Genomic DNA, 19,362 nt, shown 5'->3' on the forward strand with positions numbered 1-19,362 from the left:
CGAAAATCAACGAAAATGGTGAGCCAAAACCAAAGAATGGTTTTATTATTCACACAAATCTATCGGTGTGCAACAGCAGCAGTACACCAACCTTTCATTTTCCTAGTACAGAGAATTGTGACGATTGGGAGGAGGTCGTTGATATTACCCGGTTAACCGGCAATTGGATTCATAGGGTGGTGAACCGGAGGGTGATTGACCAGAGACCCTTCTCAGATCATAGTTGGTTACTTTTCAGTCCAGAGTAAGTCAGAGATCTCCAAACCCTTCAGAAACCCTACGAGGATCAACTAGAGGAAGTTTGGTCAAGTTATCAAGAACATACTCTCCGGTGCGTAAATTGGTAAGATTGGCACGACAGACGAACTGGAGTCAAAGGCCGGGGCTCTGGACAAGGAATCAACAACTTCTCCGCATATAAATCCCCTTGTCCTGATCGTATAATGCCAGTCATGTAGAGACGTACGCGAGTGGTTTTCATACCGAAGTCGTGGCTGTGAGTCCACGAAGGACTTTAGACCACTCAGTCGAACCTCTTTCGCGTTCAAGACCTTAGAGCGCGTCCTGGACATACACTTAAGTGCAATAATGGAATGCTTTTCTCTAAGTTTCCGGCTAGGATGCTTCTCTGGATGTACAAAGCTGTGGTGCGTCCCATTCTAATGTACGGCTCTATTGCATGGTGACAGGCTTTGAGTAAAAAGTACAATAGAATGAAGCTTAATCGGGTTCAAAGAACTGCGCGTGCAGTTGTTACCGGGGTTCTGGCAGATGCTCTCAATGTGCTCCTGCATCTCCTCCCCCTAGAGCTCCACATAAAATACGCTGTTGCGTGCAGTGTCGTCAGACTACATGAGTCTGTATGCTGGACAGCGAAGCCCTATGGCCTAGTAACATCCTAGATGAAGCACCTTTGAAACCCTAGGCATTCCTCACGGATTACACCACACACAAGGCGAACTACACGAGAAGTTTTGCTCTATTGAAAGGCTATGATACAGTATTCACCACCGACGGATCAAAGATGGTCTGTGGAGTCAATGCGGGGGTTCCTTCCAGGCATGTGGGACAGTGCAGAAACGCGCTGAACAGTCTGAGTCGCACGTTCCTGAGTTTCCCGTCATAGAAACATAAAAGGGAATGAATGGGCTAACGGTGTGGTCTGGTCAGTCCTTCGGCGGATACAGTCTGTGTAACGCTGGCAGCTGTCATGGGTGGAATCTACTCGCACTACTTAGCAGCCGCGGATCTCATATGACGGACGCTCATCACTTGTGCCGAAGTCATGGAGGATTTGATCCGCTTGGTCCCGATGACGAGAGCTCTTGTGCCAGACGCGTGCAAATGTATACTAGAATCCGGTCGTCTGCATGAGGGACTTGTCCATAGGGGATATTGCCGCCAGGCTTGGCATACCCTAGAATTAAGGGAACACCTTCCATCGCGATTGCCCACCGCTAACTAGAGTTAGCCTACGGACATTGGGAAACCATTCTTAAGGGACCTCAGAGAGGTTTCCAGCTGCAGGATGGGAAAGCTTCTTTCCTTGGTGGGTACTACTGGCTGGCTCTGAGGATATAAGCTGGCAGGCCGATGCAGCTATCATAGCAACAGACATGGTCTTAGGAGTTTGTGACATTAAAACAGCGCGGTCAGGTGAGATTCCTTTTTGCCTTTTGGGGTTCGGCAGGTTTCCGAGAGCTTTGTTTGTTCGCTATCCATCAGGAATGGCAGCTAATGGAGGATCTAACGACACTTCTCCTGTTACAACCATTTGAGCGGTATGTGCCAGGTGAAATCAATTATATACAGCGAGTGGTACGATCTTGTGCTGAGTTTAAGCCTTTGTCCCCTCCTCCTTTTATTTCTGTGGTAGATTAAAGTGTTCAGCAATCAAAATAATTAAATCGTTTGTAATCCTTTGCGTGTTCAGGGACTAAATATGGAACATAATAAAATGAACAATTTTCAATATATTTCCTTTGACTTGATAAAAACAAAGTGCTACCTTGCTATTAAATTATCTGTCCCGAGGTTTGAACGTCAGCCAAAACCCACCTTTTGGTTTGAGTTCGAAACCTGATGTTGCCAATCTTAATGGGATGCAAGACTGCGGTGAAGCCTCCAAAGTGAACTCTGATAATAAATGGAAAATGATTGCTTTGGCTTCCATCAAAGTAAACCTGGAGCCTAAAATGAGTTAATTAGATAAAATTCAACCAACCAATCCCATGTGTTAAGTTACCAATGCAATTTCTTGGGCCAACCCCGAAAGGAAGGTATGTAAACGGTCTTATATGACTTCTGTTTCCCTCGCCGAACCTCTCAGGATCAAACTTATCCGGGTTAGGAAAATTGTCAGGGTCGTAGTGTAGTCCAACAATGGGGATTGCAATTTTATCTCCTGGTTCCAATTTGTATCTTCCTCCATCTTTCCCCCTAATGACATAGGGTTTGTTACAGATTCGATCAGTTGCTACTGCCGGTGGCCATTTTCGCAAGGTCTCAGATACGACCATGTCCATATACTTCATTTTCTGAATCGCATCATATGTCAAAGGCTCATTGCCGAGCTCCTTTCGAACTCCATCTATTTCTTCAATAAGTTTTTCCTGAACAAGACGATTCTCCATCAGTTCGTGAGCGCAGAAACACATTAGAATAGAAGATGTCTCGAACCCAGCAAGGAAGAATCCAAAGCATTGAGCCACCAGTTCTTCCTCCGTCCATATTCGATTCACAGGCTTATGGTTTATTATCGATTCTTGAGCCGTAGCAAATCCTTCATTTGCATCAGCTTTACCAGTATTGGAAGCCTGTAAAACTCCCTTACGAGCTTCCATAAGAAGATTTACCATATCTGGCCGAATAATTCCTTTTTCAGCTCTTTGTTGCATTGTATCTGTAACTAGTTTGTGGAAATATTTCGAGAACTTCTCATCAAAAAGTCTGACCTTGAGCCACTTGGATGATACAAAAAATTAGATTTGATATAATAATTGTCAAAAATATGAGAATATTCATGATACCTTCATAATTTTGTGGAAACAGACAAATAAGATTAACTTAAAAACTGCAACCCCCATGAAATTTGTAGCTTTCATCGCCATACGGTAGAACTCATTATCCTTTTCCAGGAACGAATTTATCTGAATTCCAAAAGCGCATGTCGCAACCACATCATTAGTGTAGCGTGTGAAATAGTCCTTTAAATCCATTTCAATATGTCCTTTATTCTGGGACTCCCCCTTTAAATACTTGCAGGCATTTCGAGCACATTCGTCAATCAAACGGAACATCATGCGCATCTTGCTTCCAGTAAAAGCAGGACTCACCGTAGCTCTCATTTCCTTCCACTTTTGATCCTTTAGTGAGAACAGAGTATTACCGAAGAGTGGTTCATCTTCAGCATCTAAGATAACTCGGTGATTAAGAAAGTGGTCGAAGTCTTTGATGGTAATTTGCTTGATCATTTCTGGGCTGGCTATTATTAGGCCGGGGGTGCGAATCTCAAATGTGCCATAGTATCTGTAATAGGAAATATCCATTTATAATTTGTTTTGAGGATTGCAAAATGTATGACTGAATTATGAAAAGATAACACGTATAATATGTAGTCGACCTTCTTTATCAAAGAGTTAAAGAACCACTAAAATACATCCTCGTTCCCATCCTTTCTTTCCCGAACTAAATTAATAGTTTCATCTACATCGAACTATCCCCCTTGCTAGCGTGGAGCTAGGCAAACGCGTGGAGCTAGGCAAACACGTGTCGCAGACACTTCACTTGAACTGTGCGCACTAATCTCGTCACTTTTCAGATACTTGGGAAAGCTTTGATCTTGTTATTGACAATAGTCGCTCCGGATGGCCTCTCTCCTTTGTCCATTGTTCGTTATGCTTTAAAAAATGACTGTGGCTCCTTCTTCCCTCAGCTGTCAGTTAGACACAATGTCAGTGTCTCAACTTGGTTGTACATGTACTTGCCTTATTAAGGTTTGTAGGAATCTTATTCACTAAAACCACCCCCGACTCTCCCCGAGCCCCGTGGAACCACCATAAGATATTACATTACGGGGCGGAGTCAGCTCACTTTGCCTTGATCACCTTGCGCCTCTCGCGTAGAAAATGTGCTTTTCTAATCTCCTCTGCCTTTCGTAGTTTGCTCTGGATAGACGCGACCATGAATTTGATCACTTCCCAATCTTCCTGACATGCTAGCATTCTTCGCGCCAGATTTTCTGGTACGAGCACCTCTCTTAGAGTGTCCTCAAACTTCCTCCTTTCTTCCACAAATCTTGGACAGTGGAAGAATACGTGTAAGGTATCTGATTTAAACCTGAATAGGTACTGGCGATATCCTTCATGCTCCATCGTGTCGTCTCTCCAACCACTCTTTGATGGCATGGATGAGGCTGTGCGTCCACCTACCCTTTCCCGAGCATTCCCAATGCTCTTACCATCTATTTAGAAATTCCTCCCTTCGGCATTCTTCGTCTGCGATAAGGGAGAGACAGACTTCACATTGTATACGGTAGGTAGGTAGGTAGGCCTGTGTGGAGTTGCCAAATCTCCCATCAGGCGCGTCCCTTGATGCGGATAAGGGAATGCTCGGCGAATGTGTCATGGCCATGCATATGCACGCATCCGGAGATGGGCGTGTATGGGCATGTTTATGCGCAGGCCGGGTAGGTGGGAAGTAAACGCCCACCCGTGGATAAAAATTGGCTATGGGAAGGATACCCAGAAATAAAACCAAACATGGAGGAGCAGAAGAAGAATGAAGTTACGGTGCAGGGCTTCGGAAACCCAGTGCCGGCGGTTTTTGGGAGTGAGCAAGCGGGCTCCCGGCCGTCGATATCCAACGACCGCAGTGCTTCAGTAGTGGGAACCTTGGCTACTGTGGCATCTAATGTTACAAGCGTACGGGAGGAACTTGAACTGGCTCCAGTGATGGATCCGTTCAGAAGGAGCTCGATTTTTCGCAGATCCCCTCCCATACGGGCACAAGCCCCCACAATCGCTACCCCCAGTGGGAAGCGTATAGCGGGAGTCTTTGATGAGGAAGAATCGCTGACGCCGATTCACCCGAGTGATGTTTTGGTCAATGATCAGTCTGGAGCTGCCTTTACTGCCCTCGGCAAAAAGATCATGGAGCTGTGTGAGTTTATCAAGGAGCGCAGGAACATTCACCAAAATATAAGGGCCATGATAAGAGGCATCCGTTTGACGTACGGCAAGGCCCAGGATGAACGAGTAGGGAAGTCGCCGATTGGAAAAGTGAACCAGGCAACTCAAGTAACGCCCGTTCAAAACACAAAAGAGGAGAAACCGGGAAAGAGGCTGCGCGAGAAGCTGAATGACTCAACAGGCCAGCAAACCCCGAAAAGAAAAAAGGACTCAACTCCCAAAAAGGCGGAGTTCATGAAAAGTACGTCTGAAGCTACCAGTGAAAATATTGCAGTGGCTACCTCGAGAAAAGGGATCGAACCTTCAAAGGCGGATGCGGAAGCTTGGAGGAAGGTAGAACCACGGAAAAGAAATTATCGGAGGAAGATTAGACCGGAGGTGATTTTCATTTCCAAACGAGGCGAAGGGTCATACGCCGACATTCTCAGGAAAGTGAAGGCAGACCCCAAACTCACCAATTTGGGAGACAACGTCAGCCGTATTAGACGGTCGCAAAAGGGAGATCTTATGTTGGAACTTAAGAAATCCAAGGATGTAACCGCCGACAAATTCTTAAGCCAAATCGGGAAGACTTTAGGGCAGGAAGCCGACATAAGAGCTAGCAGGCCGGAGATCACTATAATCTGCAAAGATATAGATGAAAGCACGACGAAGGAGGAGGTTCGCGAAGCGTTGGAGAAACAGTTCGATCTTGCCGGACTACAAGAGTCAGTGGTGAAAACGCTAAGGAAAGCCTATGGGGGAACACAAACCGCCATCATCAGCTTACCAGTGGAGAACGCACTCAAACTGTTAGCAGCAGGGAGAGTGAGAATAGGCTGGGTTATGTGTCGCCTTAGGGAACAGGTGGCGTTAAAACGGTGCTTTAGATGTCTTGGCTTTGGTCACATTGCGAAGTCATGCACTAACCCAAATGACAGGTCAAAGCAATGCAGGAGATGCGGAGTGGAAGGCCACATCAGCAAGGACTGCGGAGCTGACCCAAATTGTCTACTGTGCAAAGGAAAGGAGGGTGTGGACCATCGGCACATTGCGGGCAGCAGCAGGTGCCCGGAATACAGGAGAGCCCTTAGCACAAATCGCAGATGAGGTTGATACAAATCAATCTCAACCACTGCGAGGCGGCGCAGGATCTACTCGCGCAAACCATCCGCGAGAAAAACATCGATGTGGCCATCCTAAGTGAACCATACCGAAACCGCGGTGGTAGCGTTTGGGTCAAAGACCAAACGGGCCAAGCAGCGCTGTGGACTTGTGGAGAACAAGCCTTCCAGGAAATAATGGAGCACCCGGAGGAGGGCTTCATCAGAGCGAAGGTGAAGGGCATCCACATCTACAGCTGCTATGCTCCACCCAGTGCTACACTCGTCGAGTATGAGCGGATGCTTGCTGCTCTTGTTTTGGATGCAAGAGGACGTTGGCCGATCATAATAGGAGGCGATTTCAATGCGTGGGCTCTTGAATGGGGCAGCCGGGTAACTAATGTCAGGGGACGTGTTCTCCTCGAAGCATTCGCGGAGCTGGACGTGGTACTGGCGAATGTTGGGTCTTCGTACACTTTCCGGGGAAGGGGCCTGGGGTCTATAGTGGACCTGACATACGTGAGTGCCACTTTAGCCAGTAGAATCGCTTGGCATGTCAGTGAGGACTATACTCACAGCGACCACCAGGCAATCTGCATAGAGATCAAGGGCGGATCGAGCTCGAAAAAGAGTTTTCGCAGAATGCCGGTGGTATGCTTGGCTGGACAGTGAAAGCTTTCGAGGGGGACACGTTTTCCGCGGTGCTCAAATCCGACATATCCCTGAATGGTACGGCTGGAGAGAAAGCCACCCAGATCACTCGATGGGTGACGGAATAATGCGATGCTACTATGCCCAGAAGGCGATTGCTCCCCAGTAGGCAACCCAACTACTGGTGGAACAACGAAAACGCAAGTTTGCGAGCCGCATGTTTTCGGGCAAGGAGGCTTTGCCAGAGGCTCAGGGGAAAACCCGGTGGCGACGGTCGAGAGGAGGCACACAAGCAATTGCGTGGCCGCCTAAAGGAAGCCATTCGGAGGAGCAAAAAGAACTGCTTCAAACAGCTGTGCGACCATGCCGACATAAACCCTTGGGGCGAGGCTTACAGAGTGGTGATGAAAAGGCTGCGGAAATCACCCCAGGTGACCTGTCCGCGCCTCCTGAAACAGATTGTTACCACTCTGTTCCCTCACCACGAAAAGGGGAAGGCAAATTTTTGTCCAGCTAAATGACGGCATAATACCGCCTGTAACTGTGGAGGAGCTGCTGGAAATATGTGGTAGGTTCGGTGACAACAAGGCCCCAGGGTTGGATGGCATCCCCAACCGAGCTTTGAAACTGGCAGTGAAGACTAGGCCTGACCTTTTCGCCAACACCTTCGAGGCGTGCCTAAAAGAAGGAATATTCCATGCCCAGTGGAAAAAGCAAAAGTTGGTGTTGCTTCCGAAGCCTGGCAAGCCACCTGGAATCCCAGCGTCGTACCGTCCTATCTGCCTCTCAGAGAGGACTCTCTGGTACGGGACGGATGAGGGCCCCAAAGAGTACATTATCACAGCCGGGGTACCACAGGGATCGGTACTTGGTCCCCTGTTGTGGAATATCATGTATAATGGGGTGCTTGCTTTTCCCGTCCCAAAGGGGACTACGATTGTCGGCTTTGCTGATGACCTAGCTGTGGTTGTTGCAGCAAGACACCCAGCAGATGTGGAGGTTTACGCAACAGAAACAGTGAGAGCGGTAAAGTCCTGGCTAGAAAAGGCCGGGCTGACCTTGGCGGGCGCGAAAACGGAAGCGGTCTTAATAACGAAACGCAGGAAAAATAACACTGTGAAAGTGGAGGTCGGTGGACATACGATCGTATCAAAGCCGGCTATCAAATACCTGGGGGTAATAATTGACACCAAATTGAGTTTTAGAGAACACCTAGAGTATGCATGCCAAAAGGCAGCCAGTGCCACCACGGCACTTGCAAAAATGTTGCCAAATATTGGTGGGCCGAAACATTGCCGGAGGTTGGTGCTAGCCGGAGTGGTGTGCTCCATCCTGCTCTACTCGTCGCCTGTGTGGGCAGAGGCGCTTGCAAACTCTCAAAGACGGAAGCAGGTGAACTCGGTTTACCGGCGGATGGCTTTGAGGGTTTGCAGTGCTTTTAGAACCACATCAGATGAGGCAGTATTGGTGGTGGCAGGCATGATCCCGGTTGACATTCTGGCCAAAGAAATGAGTGTCCTGTACAATGCAAGACATATGGAGGGGCATGCACAGCGTAGAAGTGCGGCAAGGTCAGAGTCGCTTGATCTCTGGCAACGCAGATGGGACGAGTTTGCGAAAGGTCGGTGGACGCACAGGCTCATTCCCAACATTAGGGTGTGGCTTGAGCGAAAACATGGGGAGACCGATGGCATACCGGAGGATCCAGAGCATGTGATGTTTCACTGCCCACGATTTGCGATGGAGAGAAGGAGCTTAAACCAGGTGCTGGGCAGGAGCGGGACCCCGGAGAGCTTGGTTACTGAGATGCTGGAGTCCGAGGAGAAGTGGCTTGCGGTTGGTTCCGCAATCATCCAAATGCAGGAGGAGTTGCTGAAGGAACAAAGAAGGAGGAAAGCTGCAAATAGGAGAAGGATGAGTGCCTAAGAGCAAACCTACCTCGCGAAGTAATACCTCAATGGTGATCCCGCGGGGCTGGGGCTGGAGAGACGGGGGGTGGTTTTTAGTGGGTGTGAATCCCACACGCGCCCGCTGTAGTTCCGCCGTTCGGGCGGCGGAGCTGCGGTGGACGTGTCTTTCTAAGATTTTCCACCTCCGTGTACGCACAAAAAAAAAAAAAAAAGGTAGGTAGGTATCATTGGCCGCTCCGAGGAGCCCAATTAGGGCTTTGGTGCGCCGTTTTGATGTCACAAACTCCTAAGACCGTGACTGTTATTATGGGAGCAGGGAGGCAGAGTCCAGCCGGCTCGCATCTTCAGAGCCAACACCACCCACCTTGCAGCTAGAAATCTTTCTGAGGTCCCCAAAGAATGGTTTACCCAGTGTTCGCAGCCTGACTCTAGCCAGAGCTGGGCAATCGCAGAGAAAGTGCATGAGGGTTTCCCTTCCTTCTCCGCAGCTTAGGCAATGCGAGTTGTAGCGTATGCCGAGTCTAGCGCCATGGTCCCCTATAGGCCAGTGCCCCGTGCAAACCGCCGTAATCTTGAATGCATTTGCACTCGTCTGGCACTCGTGATCGGGCTATGTATATTTTCGTCATCTCATCTGCCAAGATGTCAATTGGCATCATTCTCGAGATGACGAATGCTGCATCATCTGAGACAGTACTGAATGCCGAGCACATCCCATGAGCTGTTCTTCTGTATATTGCACTCAATTTGTTACCGTTAAATGTGCCCTGCAATGCCTTTCCCCAAACTGCAACTGCATAGAGAGGGATCGAAGTCACTACCCCAGCTATGAGCAACCTAGAAGCATGCCGTGGCCTCCAAAGTTCGGCATCATCCTTGCCAGGGCCACGCTTGCAGTGGATGCTTTGTCATAAGCATACTGCACGTGTCGCTTATAGCTAAGCTTCCCGTCTATCATCACTCCCAAGTATTTGATTACAGGCTTAGAACGGCCTTTTACGGCGCTTGATGATGAGAACCCCTTCTGCTTTTTTCTCCGGAAGTGTCAGACCAGAACTCTCCAACCAACCCGATACTTCGTTATCTCCTATTCTAGCGCAGATCTTCTGCAGTTCGTCACTGGTAAGTGGCGGTATTGCCGTCACATTCACAGGTCGCCAGAAGCTATCAGCGCCCTCCTCTTGCTGGGAGAATAACCCCTGGATGATTTTTAACAAGAGAGAAAGCACGTGATCTGCGGAGATGAAAGCTCTCTGAATCGCCCCCATCACGATTCTGTAGGCGCTCTTGGTATAGTCTTTACAGACGCACTAGGACGTACTACTGACAAAAGTGAGGTCTACGATTGAGCCAGACCCTCTTTCTGAAAGGTGTTTACATAACCTTCGTTGGCCAGAATTATGTACATCCAGCTGTGCAAAAGTGTCTATTAGACAGCGGCCCTTTGCATTTGTCTCTCTACTACCCCACTCACGGGCCTAAGCATTGAAGTCACTAGCAATCACCTTTGGACTACTACCCCTTGCGTCGAGAACAAGACTGCCAAAAATTTCCTTAAATTCGGATAGCGCCAGACTTGGTGGGGCGTAACACGTGTACACATATACCCCATTTATTTTCACCCACACAAAGCCGGTGGTTATCTGACTCCCAGTACATTGTTGGGCTTGTCGACCGCATGCCCATATCGCCGCTAGACCAGTGAAATCTATAGCCCGTAGGTGATGGCTTCTATAGGGTTCGTTAATGATGGCAATTTCCACATCGAATTCGTAGGTTATCTGCTCGAGTAAATCCTCAGCGACCCTGTAATGATTGAAGTTCATTTGAATAAACCTCATTTTTTCATTGAAGTTAGCACCTTCCTAATTTCCGGGCATTTAGCACTTCCGGAAATATTCCAGTAATCCCGACCCTCCCTTCCTTCGGACAATAGACATTTTAGGTCTCTATTGCACTCTTTGGCAATATGGCCTTTCTCCTCAAACCTTCTTCATCAATGTCGCTAGTGCATGCTTTCGCGAAATGACCAAACGCGAGACACTTGAAGCACCTCTTTAGAGATGGCTTTCTCAGACGGCAAACAATCCATCCGATTCGACCCTTCCCGGCTGCCAATAACCTTTGCGTTGCGTAAGTATTCCCATAGACTTTTCGTAAACTCACAATGGAGCAAGTTCCTTGAACTGCTCCATCAAGTGCAAATTTCTCCTTTGGATGCGACCATATCAAGATCCTTGCACTGTATGTAGGCCTCATGTTCTGGATCCGTACTGTGACATTCTCAACAAGTGAGTTCTTAACCTGAGTTCGGAAGCCATCAGTTTTTCCTAAGCTGGATTGTTTCAGCTTAAACGTGAGGTCACCCTTCTAGGTCCTTCGAATCTTGCTGACATTTCCGCTAAGATCTTTTAGGTCGGGGTTAGCTTTAACTTTTTTCAGTATCTCCACGTAGGACAAATTTCCCTTACTGTAAATAACAATTGCTCTGGGCGAATTCGCGCTTTCGCCTTTTTCTTCGCCTTTTTACTAACTACCTTGGTCCATCCACCGTTTTCATTCCCCTTGGATTTTGTCGATTCGATTGTCGGTGCTCGTATTTGGGGGACCTGGTTTCTCTCTTCGGTGCTTTCAGTCCCTCTTTTGGAACTATCTGTATGGCCTTTTTCCTCTTAGGTACCTGTTGATTTTCCAGAGGATCCACATCTTTTTTCCTCAGTCTCTTGTTTGGTGGCAGATTGATTGCAATACGATTAGACGTCACTTGGGTCGCCTGTGACCGTTGGGGCAGCAGATTTCGACTTGTCCTTGGAAAATCGTGCCTCCTGTTGCGATTTGTTGTAGACCACTCTAATAGCTCTCACCATATTTTGTATGGCTTGGTGCACGTTGTACTTATCCTTGATGAGCTCGGATAGCTCAACTATCTTTGCACCAAGTTGTGTGAAGAGTAATTTCTCTGGATCAGGGCTCTGCTCTCCATGAGTCCTAACCAGATTAGCGATAATAATAATCGGTGGTTGAACAATCCATATTGGATCAGGGCCTTGAAGTGTGTTAGAGCACTACATTCAAGACCGTCACGGTACACTACAGGATTGCAGTACCCTGTAGAAGGCAATGTGGTCAGCATTGCGCTCGCCTGAGATTATTACCCTGATTTGACTCAGGTACGACAGCCTTGTGCTCTAACCACTCAGCTATCCGGACACCGGATTACTACTTTTAAATAGTCCTTCTCATTTGGCATTCATTCACCTTCCCTCCGTTTTATCTTTTTCGATGTATGGCATTGGCGGAGATATCAAAGTTGACGAACTTTCTCTGAATGGGTTATTATTCTGGTCCTGGAGTAGGTCCTGCTGTCGCTTCTTTTGAATATGTGCGGTTGGTGTTGTTGTCGTTTTGTCGTCCAGCGATCTGCTTTCAATTCATTTTTCTTCGATTTTGTTGCTGGTGTTTACGGTAGAGTGGTGCTTCGCTTGAATACTTCTTTTCCCAAGTCTAAAACATTTGTGGCACTGCGGTCAAGGGATTTCGACGACCGCTTGCTGACTCCCAAGAACCGCCGGTACTGGGGTTCCGAGTCCCTGCATCGTAAGTTTCATCTTTCTCACGTCTTCAATAGTGGTTTTATGTTCTCGATATCGTTCCCATAGCCGTTTTGGTCCGCGCACCAGAGATAAACAAACACTGGCCCATGCACAGTCAGAAAAGAAAAGTGCATGAACACAATCTGCCAGCTGGGGCCGCGCCTGATGGGAGATCTGGTGACACCTCACTGTCTGTCTGTCCGTCTGTCTGTCACACGCATTTTTCTCGGAGACGGTTGTAGCGATTGACACCAAATTTGGTGGAAAGGTGGAATTACATCATTCTAGGTCGAACTTAAGGGGAAGGGGGAGTCTCCATATACGCAAAAGGGGAGGCCGATTTTTTTTTCACCAAATATAGTCATGTGGGGTATTAAGTGAAAGGCCTCGATCAGTATTTTACGATTTCGGTGTTAGTTTTGACTTCTGTTGAAAAGGTGGGAGTGCAGAGCCGAAAGTGATCATTTGGTTCACGGACCCATTCTCACAAACTATCCAACCGAAAAAATCAGAAGACTGCCACTATATGGTGCCTAGGCTCCGAAATATCCTTCATACCGATATCTGTCCAAATAAAGTTAATAATAGTATATTACTATAATTTTTAGTAATTGGCTTCAAAGCCCCCCTTAAGTTCATCCTAGAATCACTAAATTTTGCAGGAATGTACGCTATGAAATAGAACACAACCCTAGTCTGGCGGAAATCGGATTATTACTAGCAAAGTTAAATTAAGTCAAAGTTGGCGCTTCTGTGCAACTCCAAGACTTTCACGCGAAAGTGGGTATTCTCATATAATACAGGGTGCGGCAGCATAACTTCCCTTTTTAAAATGCGCGCCACTCAGTTAGTTGATGTCATAGCGGAGCGCTAGTGGTCTCGTTCAAGAGGGGATACTGTAAAGTTTTGTCCCGACACGGTTCAGTCGCCATCATGCGTTGGAATAGTGAGGAGTGTGCCTTTGCCGTTGAGGTTTACTTTTCAAGCGGATGTTCGGTTATTGCAACACATCGTGCATTTCGGAATCGCTTTAATTTAGCACCGTTGGCTCCCGTCCCAGACCGCGAATCAATTGTTACATGGGTCACTACATTCAGACAAACTGGAAGTGCGACAAAAGGAAGAACTGGAGTCCCTCGGCCCGTTAGAGCACATGAGAACATTGAAGCAGTGAGAGCGTCAATGTTGCGATCGCCACGGCGTTCTGCGCGCAAACACGCATCTGCCCTTGGACTATCCGATCGTTCTGTGAGAAGAATTCTTCGTGATGATCTTCATTTTCATCCCTATAAGATGGTGATAGTGCAGGAACTTTCAGAACGTGACTTGAATTCTCGGATGAACGCGTGTCAGCTTGTTCTTGATGTCGTTCCCGAGGGTGCTATTGTTTTTTTTAGCGATGAAGCCCATTTTTATTTGTGTGGGTCGGTTAACAAACAAAACATGCGCTACTGGGCTGACACCAACCCTCGAGAATTGCATCAAAAGCCTTTGCATTCACCCAATGTCACAGTGTGGTATGCAATTTCCTCAGCTGGAAATTGGTCTGGAATTATTGGTCCCTGGTTTTTTGAGGAAAATGAGGTTACAGTGACAGTGAATTCGGACCGGTATGTAAACATGCTACAGAATTTTTTTTTCCTACGGCTAGAAAATTTGGATTTGGGGGACACTTGGTTCCAACAAGACGGTGCAACAGCACACACTTCAAGAGCATCGATGGCTGTTTTGAGGGAACATTTTCCAGAGCGCCTTATCTCAATTAGAGGCCATTTGGAATGGCCGGCATGCTCTCCCGATCTGTCCCCTTGTGATTTTTTTCTATGGGGTTTTTTGAAATCCCGTGTTTATGTGAACCGTCCAAGAAGCCTACAAGATTTGAAGACCAACATCCAAGAAGAAATTGCCAACATAACACCTGCTATGCTAACAAGAGTCATGACAAACGCCAGAAATCGGTTTACGCAATGTATGGAGAATGGGGGACGTCACCTAACAGATTTGATATTCAAAACAATGTAAATAAAAACTTTAGACATGTACCTACATTATAAAAAATAAATAAATATTTTCCGATGCATACAATAGTTTTTATTGAGTTTTGAATAAAGAAGTTATGCTGCCGCACCCTGTAGTTCTATATCCCCATCTAATGTGGGGCCGATGTTCGTTATGCTTTAAAAAAGTTAATTGTGGCTCCTCCTTCCCTCAGCTACCAGAGATAGAGATAATATCAGTGTCTCAACTTGTTTCCCAGGTAGGCTGCACGCGTACATGCTTTTTCTTTTAGTTTTGGGTTACATACTCTTTCGCCTGGAGAAAGTATTCCTGTCCTTCATTGCTTTACTCTTGGACCATTTACCTGGTGCTCAGATGTGGCGGTGAGGAAGACGGGGCGGAAACCCTGTCGGCCAAACCAAAACCAAGTGTCCGAGGAGACCCTCCATAGTGTTGGCACCGGGAGATGCTGTATCCCATTGGCTTGCCGGCCGTGATGCAGTAGGCGAATGCTCCAAAGGCCTAATTAGGGCGATCAAACCCGAATCTGCACGGGGACTCATCTGAAGTGGAAATTAGTCACGAAACCTTACCAGGGCTATACTGGCACCATGGGAACCGGGATAGCCCCTGAACTCACATACTTCAGGAGAACTGCTGTTGTATGTGGGTACAGCTCGGCTGTTTGTGGTTGGCCCCTTAGTGGGAGCTTCATAGGGATTGTTGTTACGTTCAAGCAAAAAGAGTCCTTCGGGTCTCAGCGTGGTGTTGCGTTTCAACACGGGTGCCGTACTCCTTAGTTCGGTAGAGATTTAGGTAGGTCTTGCATCCACCAGTATGAATGCTAAGCCATGCACTTGGTATAGGCAGTTACCGGCATAGCTTGCTTCGGCGGGGCTCTGATTGTGGTCACAAAATCAATCCATGTCTTAAGAAGGCCATGGGATTTAGTCTCCATGACAGGTACTCACGTAAAACCCCTAGGACTGACGGTACGATTTACCTTTCCGATAAATGTCGTAAGAGGCGATTAAAAGGGATATCTCTTGGTGGTTTACCGTGAGTACTCGCCCTTTAGACCTAACCTCATGGTCTTCTTAAGACACGGATTGATTTTGTGACCACAATTCGAGACCCATTGTGACAAGTTCTGCATTCATACTGCAAGACATACCTACATCGCTATCGAACAAAAGTGTATCATACGCGAGTTGTAAGCGCAACTACACACTTGAGGACCGAAAATCTTTTTCCGACGTATGGACATATTCACAACCTTCATGAAACTGCCACTAGTGGACCAACTGCAAATAGCCAGGCTGAGAGTACACGGCACCATAAAATTTTCCGAAGACAAATGAACTCAGAAGGCGAGCCCGGTTCCGATGGTACCAGATCATCTAGGACTTCGTCCTGGCTGATGCAACTTCAGATGAGTCCGTATGCAGGAACGGACCTAATCGCCCAAGACCTTGAAGCGGACGACACAGTTGCTGTTCTGTTTCTAAGGTTGCAAGGAACCTTAGAGCTTAGTCGGTGGGATGGAAATTCGTGGATTAGAAACTCGCAAATTTTTAAACTTTATTTCCATCGGAACGACAACATTTCCACGAATGGGGACTTACCTTGCGAATACGACCATTGGGTATCGAAAGTGGACTATGATTGATTTCCGGAATGCGCGCACCCACCTTAAAAACAGTAACGAGGATCCCCAGAATGTTCGTTTTTTCCAACGCGAGCGGGATTGTAACGATATAAGCTGGACATTCTTTAAGCCTAAGCGAAGTACGATGGTGGAGGCTGATTACAATGAACCAACACGGCCTGAGTGCTCAGAAGCTGTAACTTTCCCCCACCATACACACACAATGGTGGGACTTTTGAGAGTACTTCTCTCCCTCTTGCGGCAATATGGAGATTTGCGGATTTCTGAAGCTTCCACCGCCTTGTCATTGGTGGCACATTGTTATAGCACAGAGGCTGCCATACGGTCAGTTGGGTTTCAATTGAGAGATACCGTGCGAGCAATGAGATTGACTTTGCAATCAACAGTAGTTTTGGGAGTTGTTTCCTTGATGTGCGCAAAAAAAGTGGAGCTGACATCGGCCTCGGAAAGGAATTGAAGTTAGGAATGGTTCGGTCTCATAGAAAATTACATCATTAGTAAACCATTTGTTGGAGGCTTCGGTGACAATGCCTGACAACAACAAATTTTTAATATGACCTCCGGGAATGGGTTTCTCTTTCCACATGTCGACCTTCTGTTGGACTGAAGTAACATTCGACATGGGATTCCATTCTCTGCTTCTCAAGTTGAAAAGAGATAATTTATTATCTACCATGACGGTAGCTTGATGTATTTGGCTGGAGGATTGTTTCTTATAGAAAAACTCAGTTTTTCTGTAACAACCACAGCTAGGTCATCAGCAAAGCCGACAATCGTAGCCCCTTCTGGGACGGGAAGAGCAAGCACCCCATTATACATGATATTTCACAACAGGGGACCAAGTACCGGTCCCTGCGGTACCCTGGCTGTGCACGTGTATTCTTTGGGGCCTTCATACGTCCCGTACCAGAGAATCCTCTCTGAGAGGTAATTTTCCGCCGAGGACACCTATGTCGGCCAACGCCCTTTAATTCTATTCCAGTTGGCCGAGTTTAAAGCGTTTTTGACATCCAGCGCCAGCATAGCACAGCAACCGCCAGAAATCAGTGCATCTTTTGCCTGGTTTACCACCATGCTGATTGCGTCCACTGTAGAGCGGACACGTCGGACGATGGGTAGGAATCTGATGTAGATGACTCTCTCCATCATCTTCCCCCACTGCATCCAGCAGGCAGATAGGACGATATGATGCTGGGTTTCCAGATGCTTGCCAGGTTTTGGAAGCAACACTAACTTTTGCTTTTTCCAGTGGGCAAGGAATATTCCTTCTTTTAGACACGCTTCGAAAGTGTGTCAGTTTCAAAGCTCGATTGGGGATGACCATCCAAACCAGAGTCCTGTTGTCACCGATCCTATCACATATTTCCCGCAGCTCCTCCACAGTTAGTGGAGATATTACGCCCTCATTAAGATTGACAACCATTTGTCTTCCCCTATTTTTGTGGTGAGGGAACAGAGTGGTAACAATTTGTTTCAAGAGGCGCGGACAGGTCACCTGGTGTGATCTTCGCAGCCTTTTCATTACCACTCTGTAGGTCTTGCCCCAAGGGTTTATGTCGGTATGGTCACACAGTTGTTTGAAGCAGTTCTTTTTTCTCCTCTGAATGCCTTCTTTTAGGCGGCCACGTAATTGCCTGTGTGCCTCCTCTTAACTGTCGCCACCGCGTTTTCCCGTGAGCCTTTGGCAAAGTCCCCTTGCCTGGAAACATGCGGCCCGCAAGTTTTCGATTTCATTTTTCCACCAGTAGTTGGGTTACCTACTGGGGAGCAATCGCCTTCTGGGCATAGTAGCATCGCATGCTTCCGTCACCCATCGGGTGATTTGGGTGTTTTTTTCTTTAGCTGTTCCATTCAGGGATATGCCGGGTTTGAGCGCTACGGAAAACGTGCCCCCTCGACAGCTTTCGCCGTCCAATTGAGCATACCACCCGCTATTCTGCGAGAACGCTTTTCCGAGCTCAATCCGCCCTTGATTTTTATGCAAATTGCCTGGTGGTCGCTATGAGTACAGTCCTCACTGACATGTAAGCATCTGCTCATACTCCTCCAGTGTAGCGCTGGGTGGAGCATAGCAGGTGTAGATGAGGACGCCATTTACCATCGTTCTGGTGAAGCCCTTCTCCGAATGCTCCATTATTTCCTCGAAGGCTTGTTCTCTACAGGCCCATAATGCTGCTTGGTTCGTTTAGTCTTTGGCCCAAACGCTACCATCGTGGTTTGGATATGGCTCACTTATTATGGCCACAACGATGTTTTTCTCGCGGATGGTTTGCAAGAGTAGATCCTGCGCCGCCTTGCAGTGGTTGAGGTTGATTTGTATCAATTTCAATATATTTCGGAAGCGACATAATCCCTTCTTTAGCACAAAGCTATCGACTTACTTGCCCAAAAATTGAACGATCACTACTTGCAGCACTGTGTCCCACTGCCGCCCTCTATTGCTTTGAGTGCTAGCTGACTGTCAAAGACAATAAACGACGTGGGCGGCAAAATGACTAAAAATTTAATTGTTTTACTCACTCGTGATCTTTAAATTTCAAGTGCATCCGCTTAACCATTTCAAACATGGACTCCTTTCGTAGAATCATTTTTATTGTGCTTATAAACAAAACTGTTAGTTTTTCGTGTGGCACGTTCCTTTTTTCGAAAAAGTCCTGATTGGCCGTTAACCATTTATAGGCCAGGACTGTTGACACTCCAACAAGCCATGTCCATTGGGACCACAAAATTGATAGCACCATTTCAATCATTGCGAATGATACGGGCGGAAAACGCTAGTAAATACCAACTGCTTAATTTACAATTTATAATTTACTTCAGAACTGCAATACTATTTTACGTTTTCATTGTCGATCGTATTGTCTATTACGTTACCCGCGTAGTACTACTCATCTCGTTTATCAGATACATATTGTGGATGAGAGCTTGAGCTTTTATACATATGTACATGAATCCAAACTGACCATCCCAATTCAGAGAGCGCAGATTCTTTTGTTTATAGTTTCGATGAAAGCTCAAAAGAGCTCGGTAGCTATCAACAAAAACAAGGCGAGAATCAGAAGCTCGATGCTTCACTCAAGAAAGGTTTTGTGGTTTTCTTTTGTGAGAAAATTCAATTCAAATTCAATTTAATTATTACAATTACAAATTTCTGTTTCCGAGTCCCCCATCTAACTAATCTTTTCCAAGAACGCTTAACTTCGCTGATGGGATCATTGCCGATTTCATGTTTCAGCAGCTATAGCATATTAAATGTCAATTTTTTGCAAT

General features: G+C 46.9%; 2 protein-coding genes across 3 annotated transcripts in view; one reads left to right on the forward strand and one right to left on the reverse strand.

The window, feature by feature from the left end:
* LOC119651360 (probable cytochrome P450 9f2) overlaps positions 1–19,362 on the forward strand; it is a 109,169-nt gene that overhangs the window by 42,892 nt on the left and 46,915 nt on the right. The window lies entirely within an intron of this gene.
* LOC119651359 (probable cytochrome P450 9f2) lies at positions 1,833–18,970 on the reverse strand. Of its 2 annotated transcripts, XM_038054924.1 has the most exons (5): positions 18,613–18,970; positions 3,030–3,528; positions 2,246–2,963; positions 2,009–2,190; positions 1,833–1,936 (listed from the first exon to the last, which is right to left on the reverse strand). In XM_038054924.1, the coding sequence occupies exons 1-4, from the start codon at positions 18,840–18,842 to the stop codon at positions 2,021–2,023; spliced, it is 1,617 nt and encodes a 538-aa protein (XP_037910852.1). In that variant the 5' UTR covers positions 18,843–18,970; the 3' UTR covers positions 1,833–1,936; positions 2,009–2,020. The 2 variants fall into 2 exon arrangements, with proteins under 2 accessions (XP_037910852.1, XP_037910851.1); XM_038054923.1 differs by lacking the exon at positions 1,833–1,936 and having other exon boundaries at positions 1,954–2,190.

Source organism: Hermetia illucens, chromosome 3 (genome assembly GCF_905115235.1).
Source record: "Hermetia illucens chromosome 3, iHerIll2.2.curated.20191125, whole genome shotgun sequence".
NCBI lineage: Eukaryota > Metazoa > Arthropoda > Insecta > Diptera > Stratiomyidae > Hermetia > Hermetia illucens.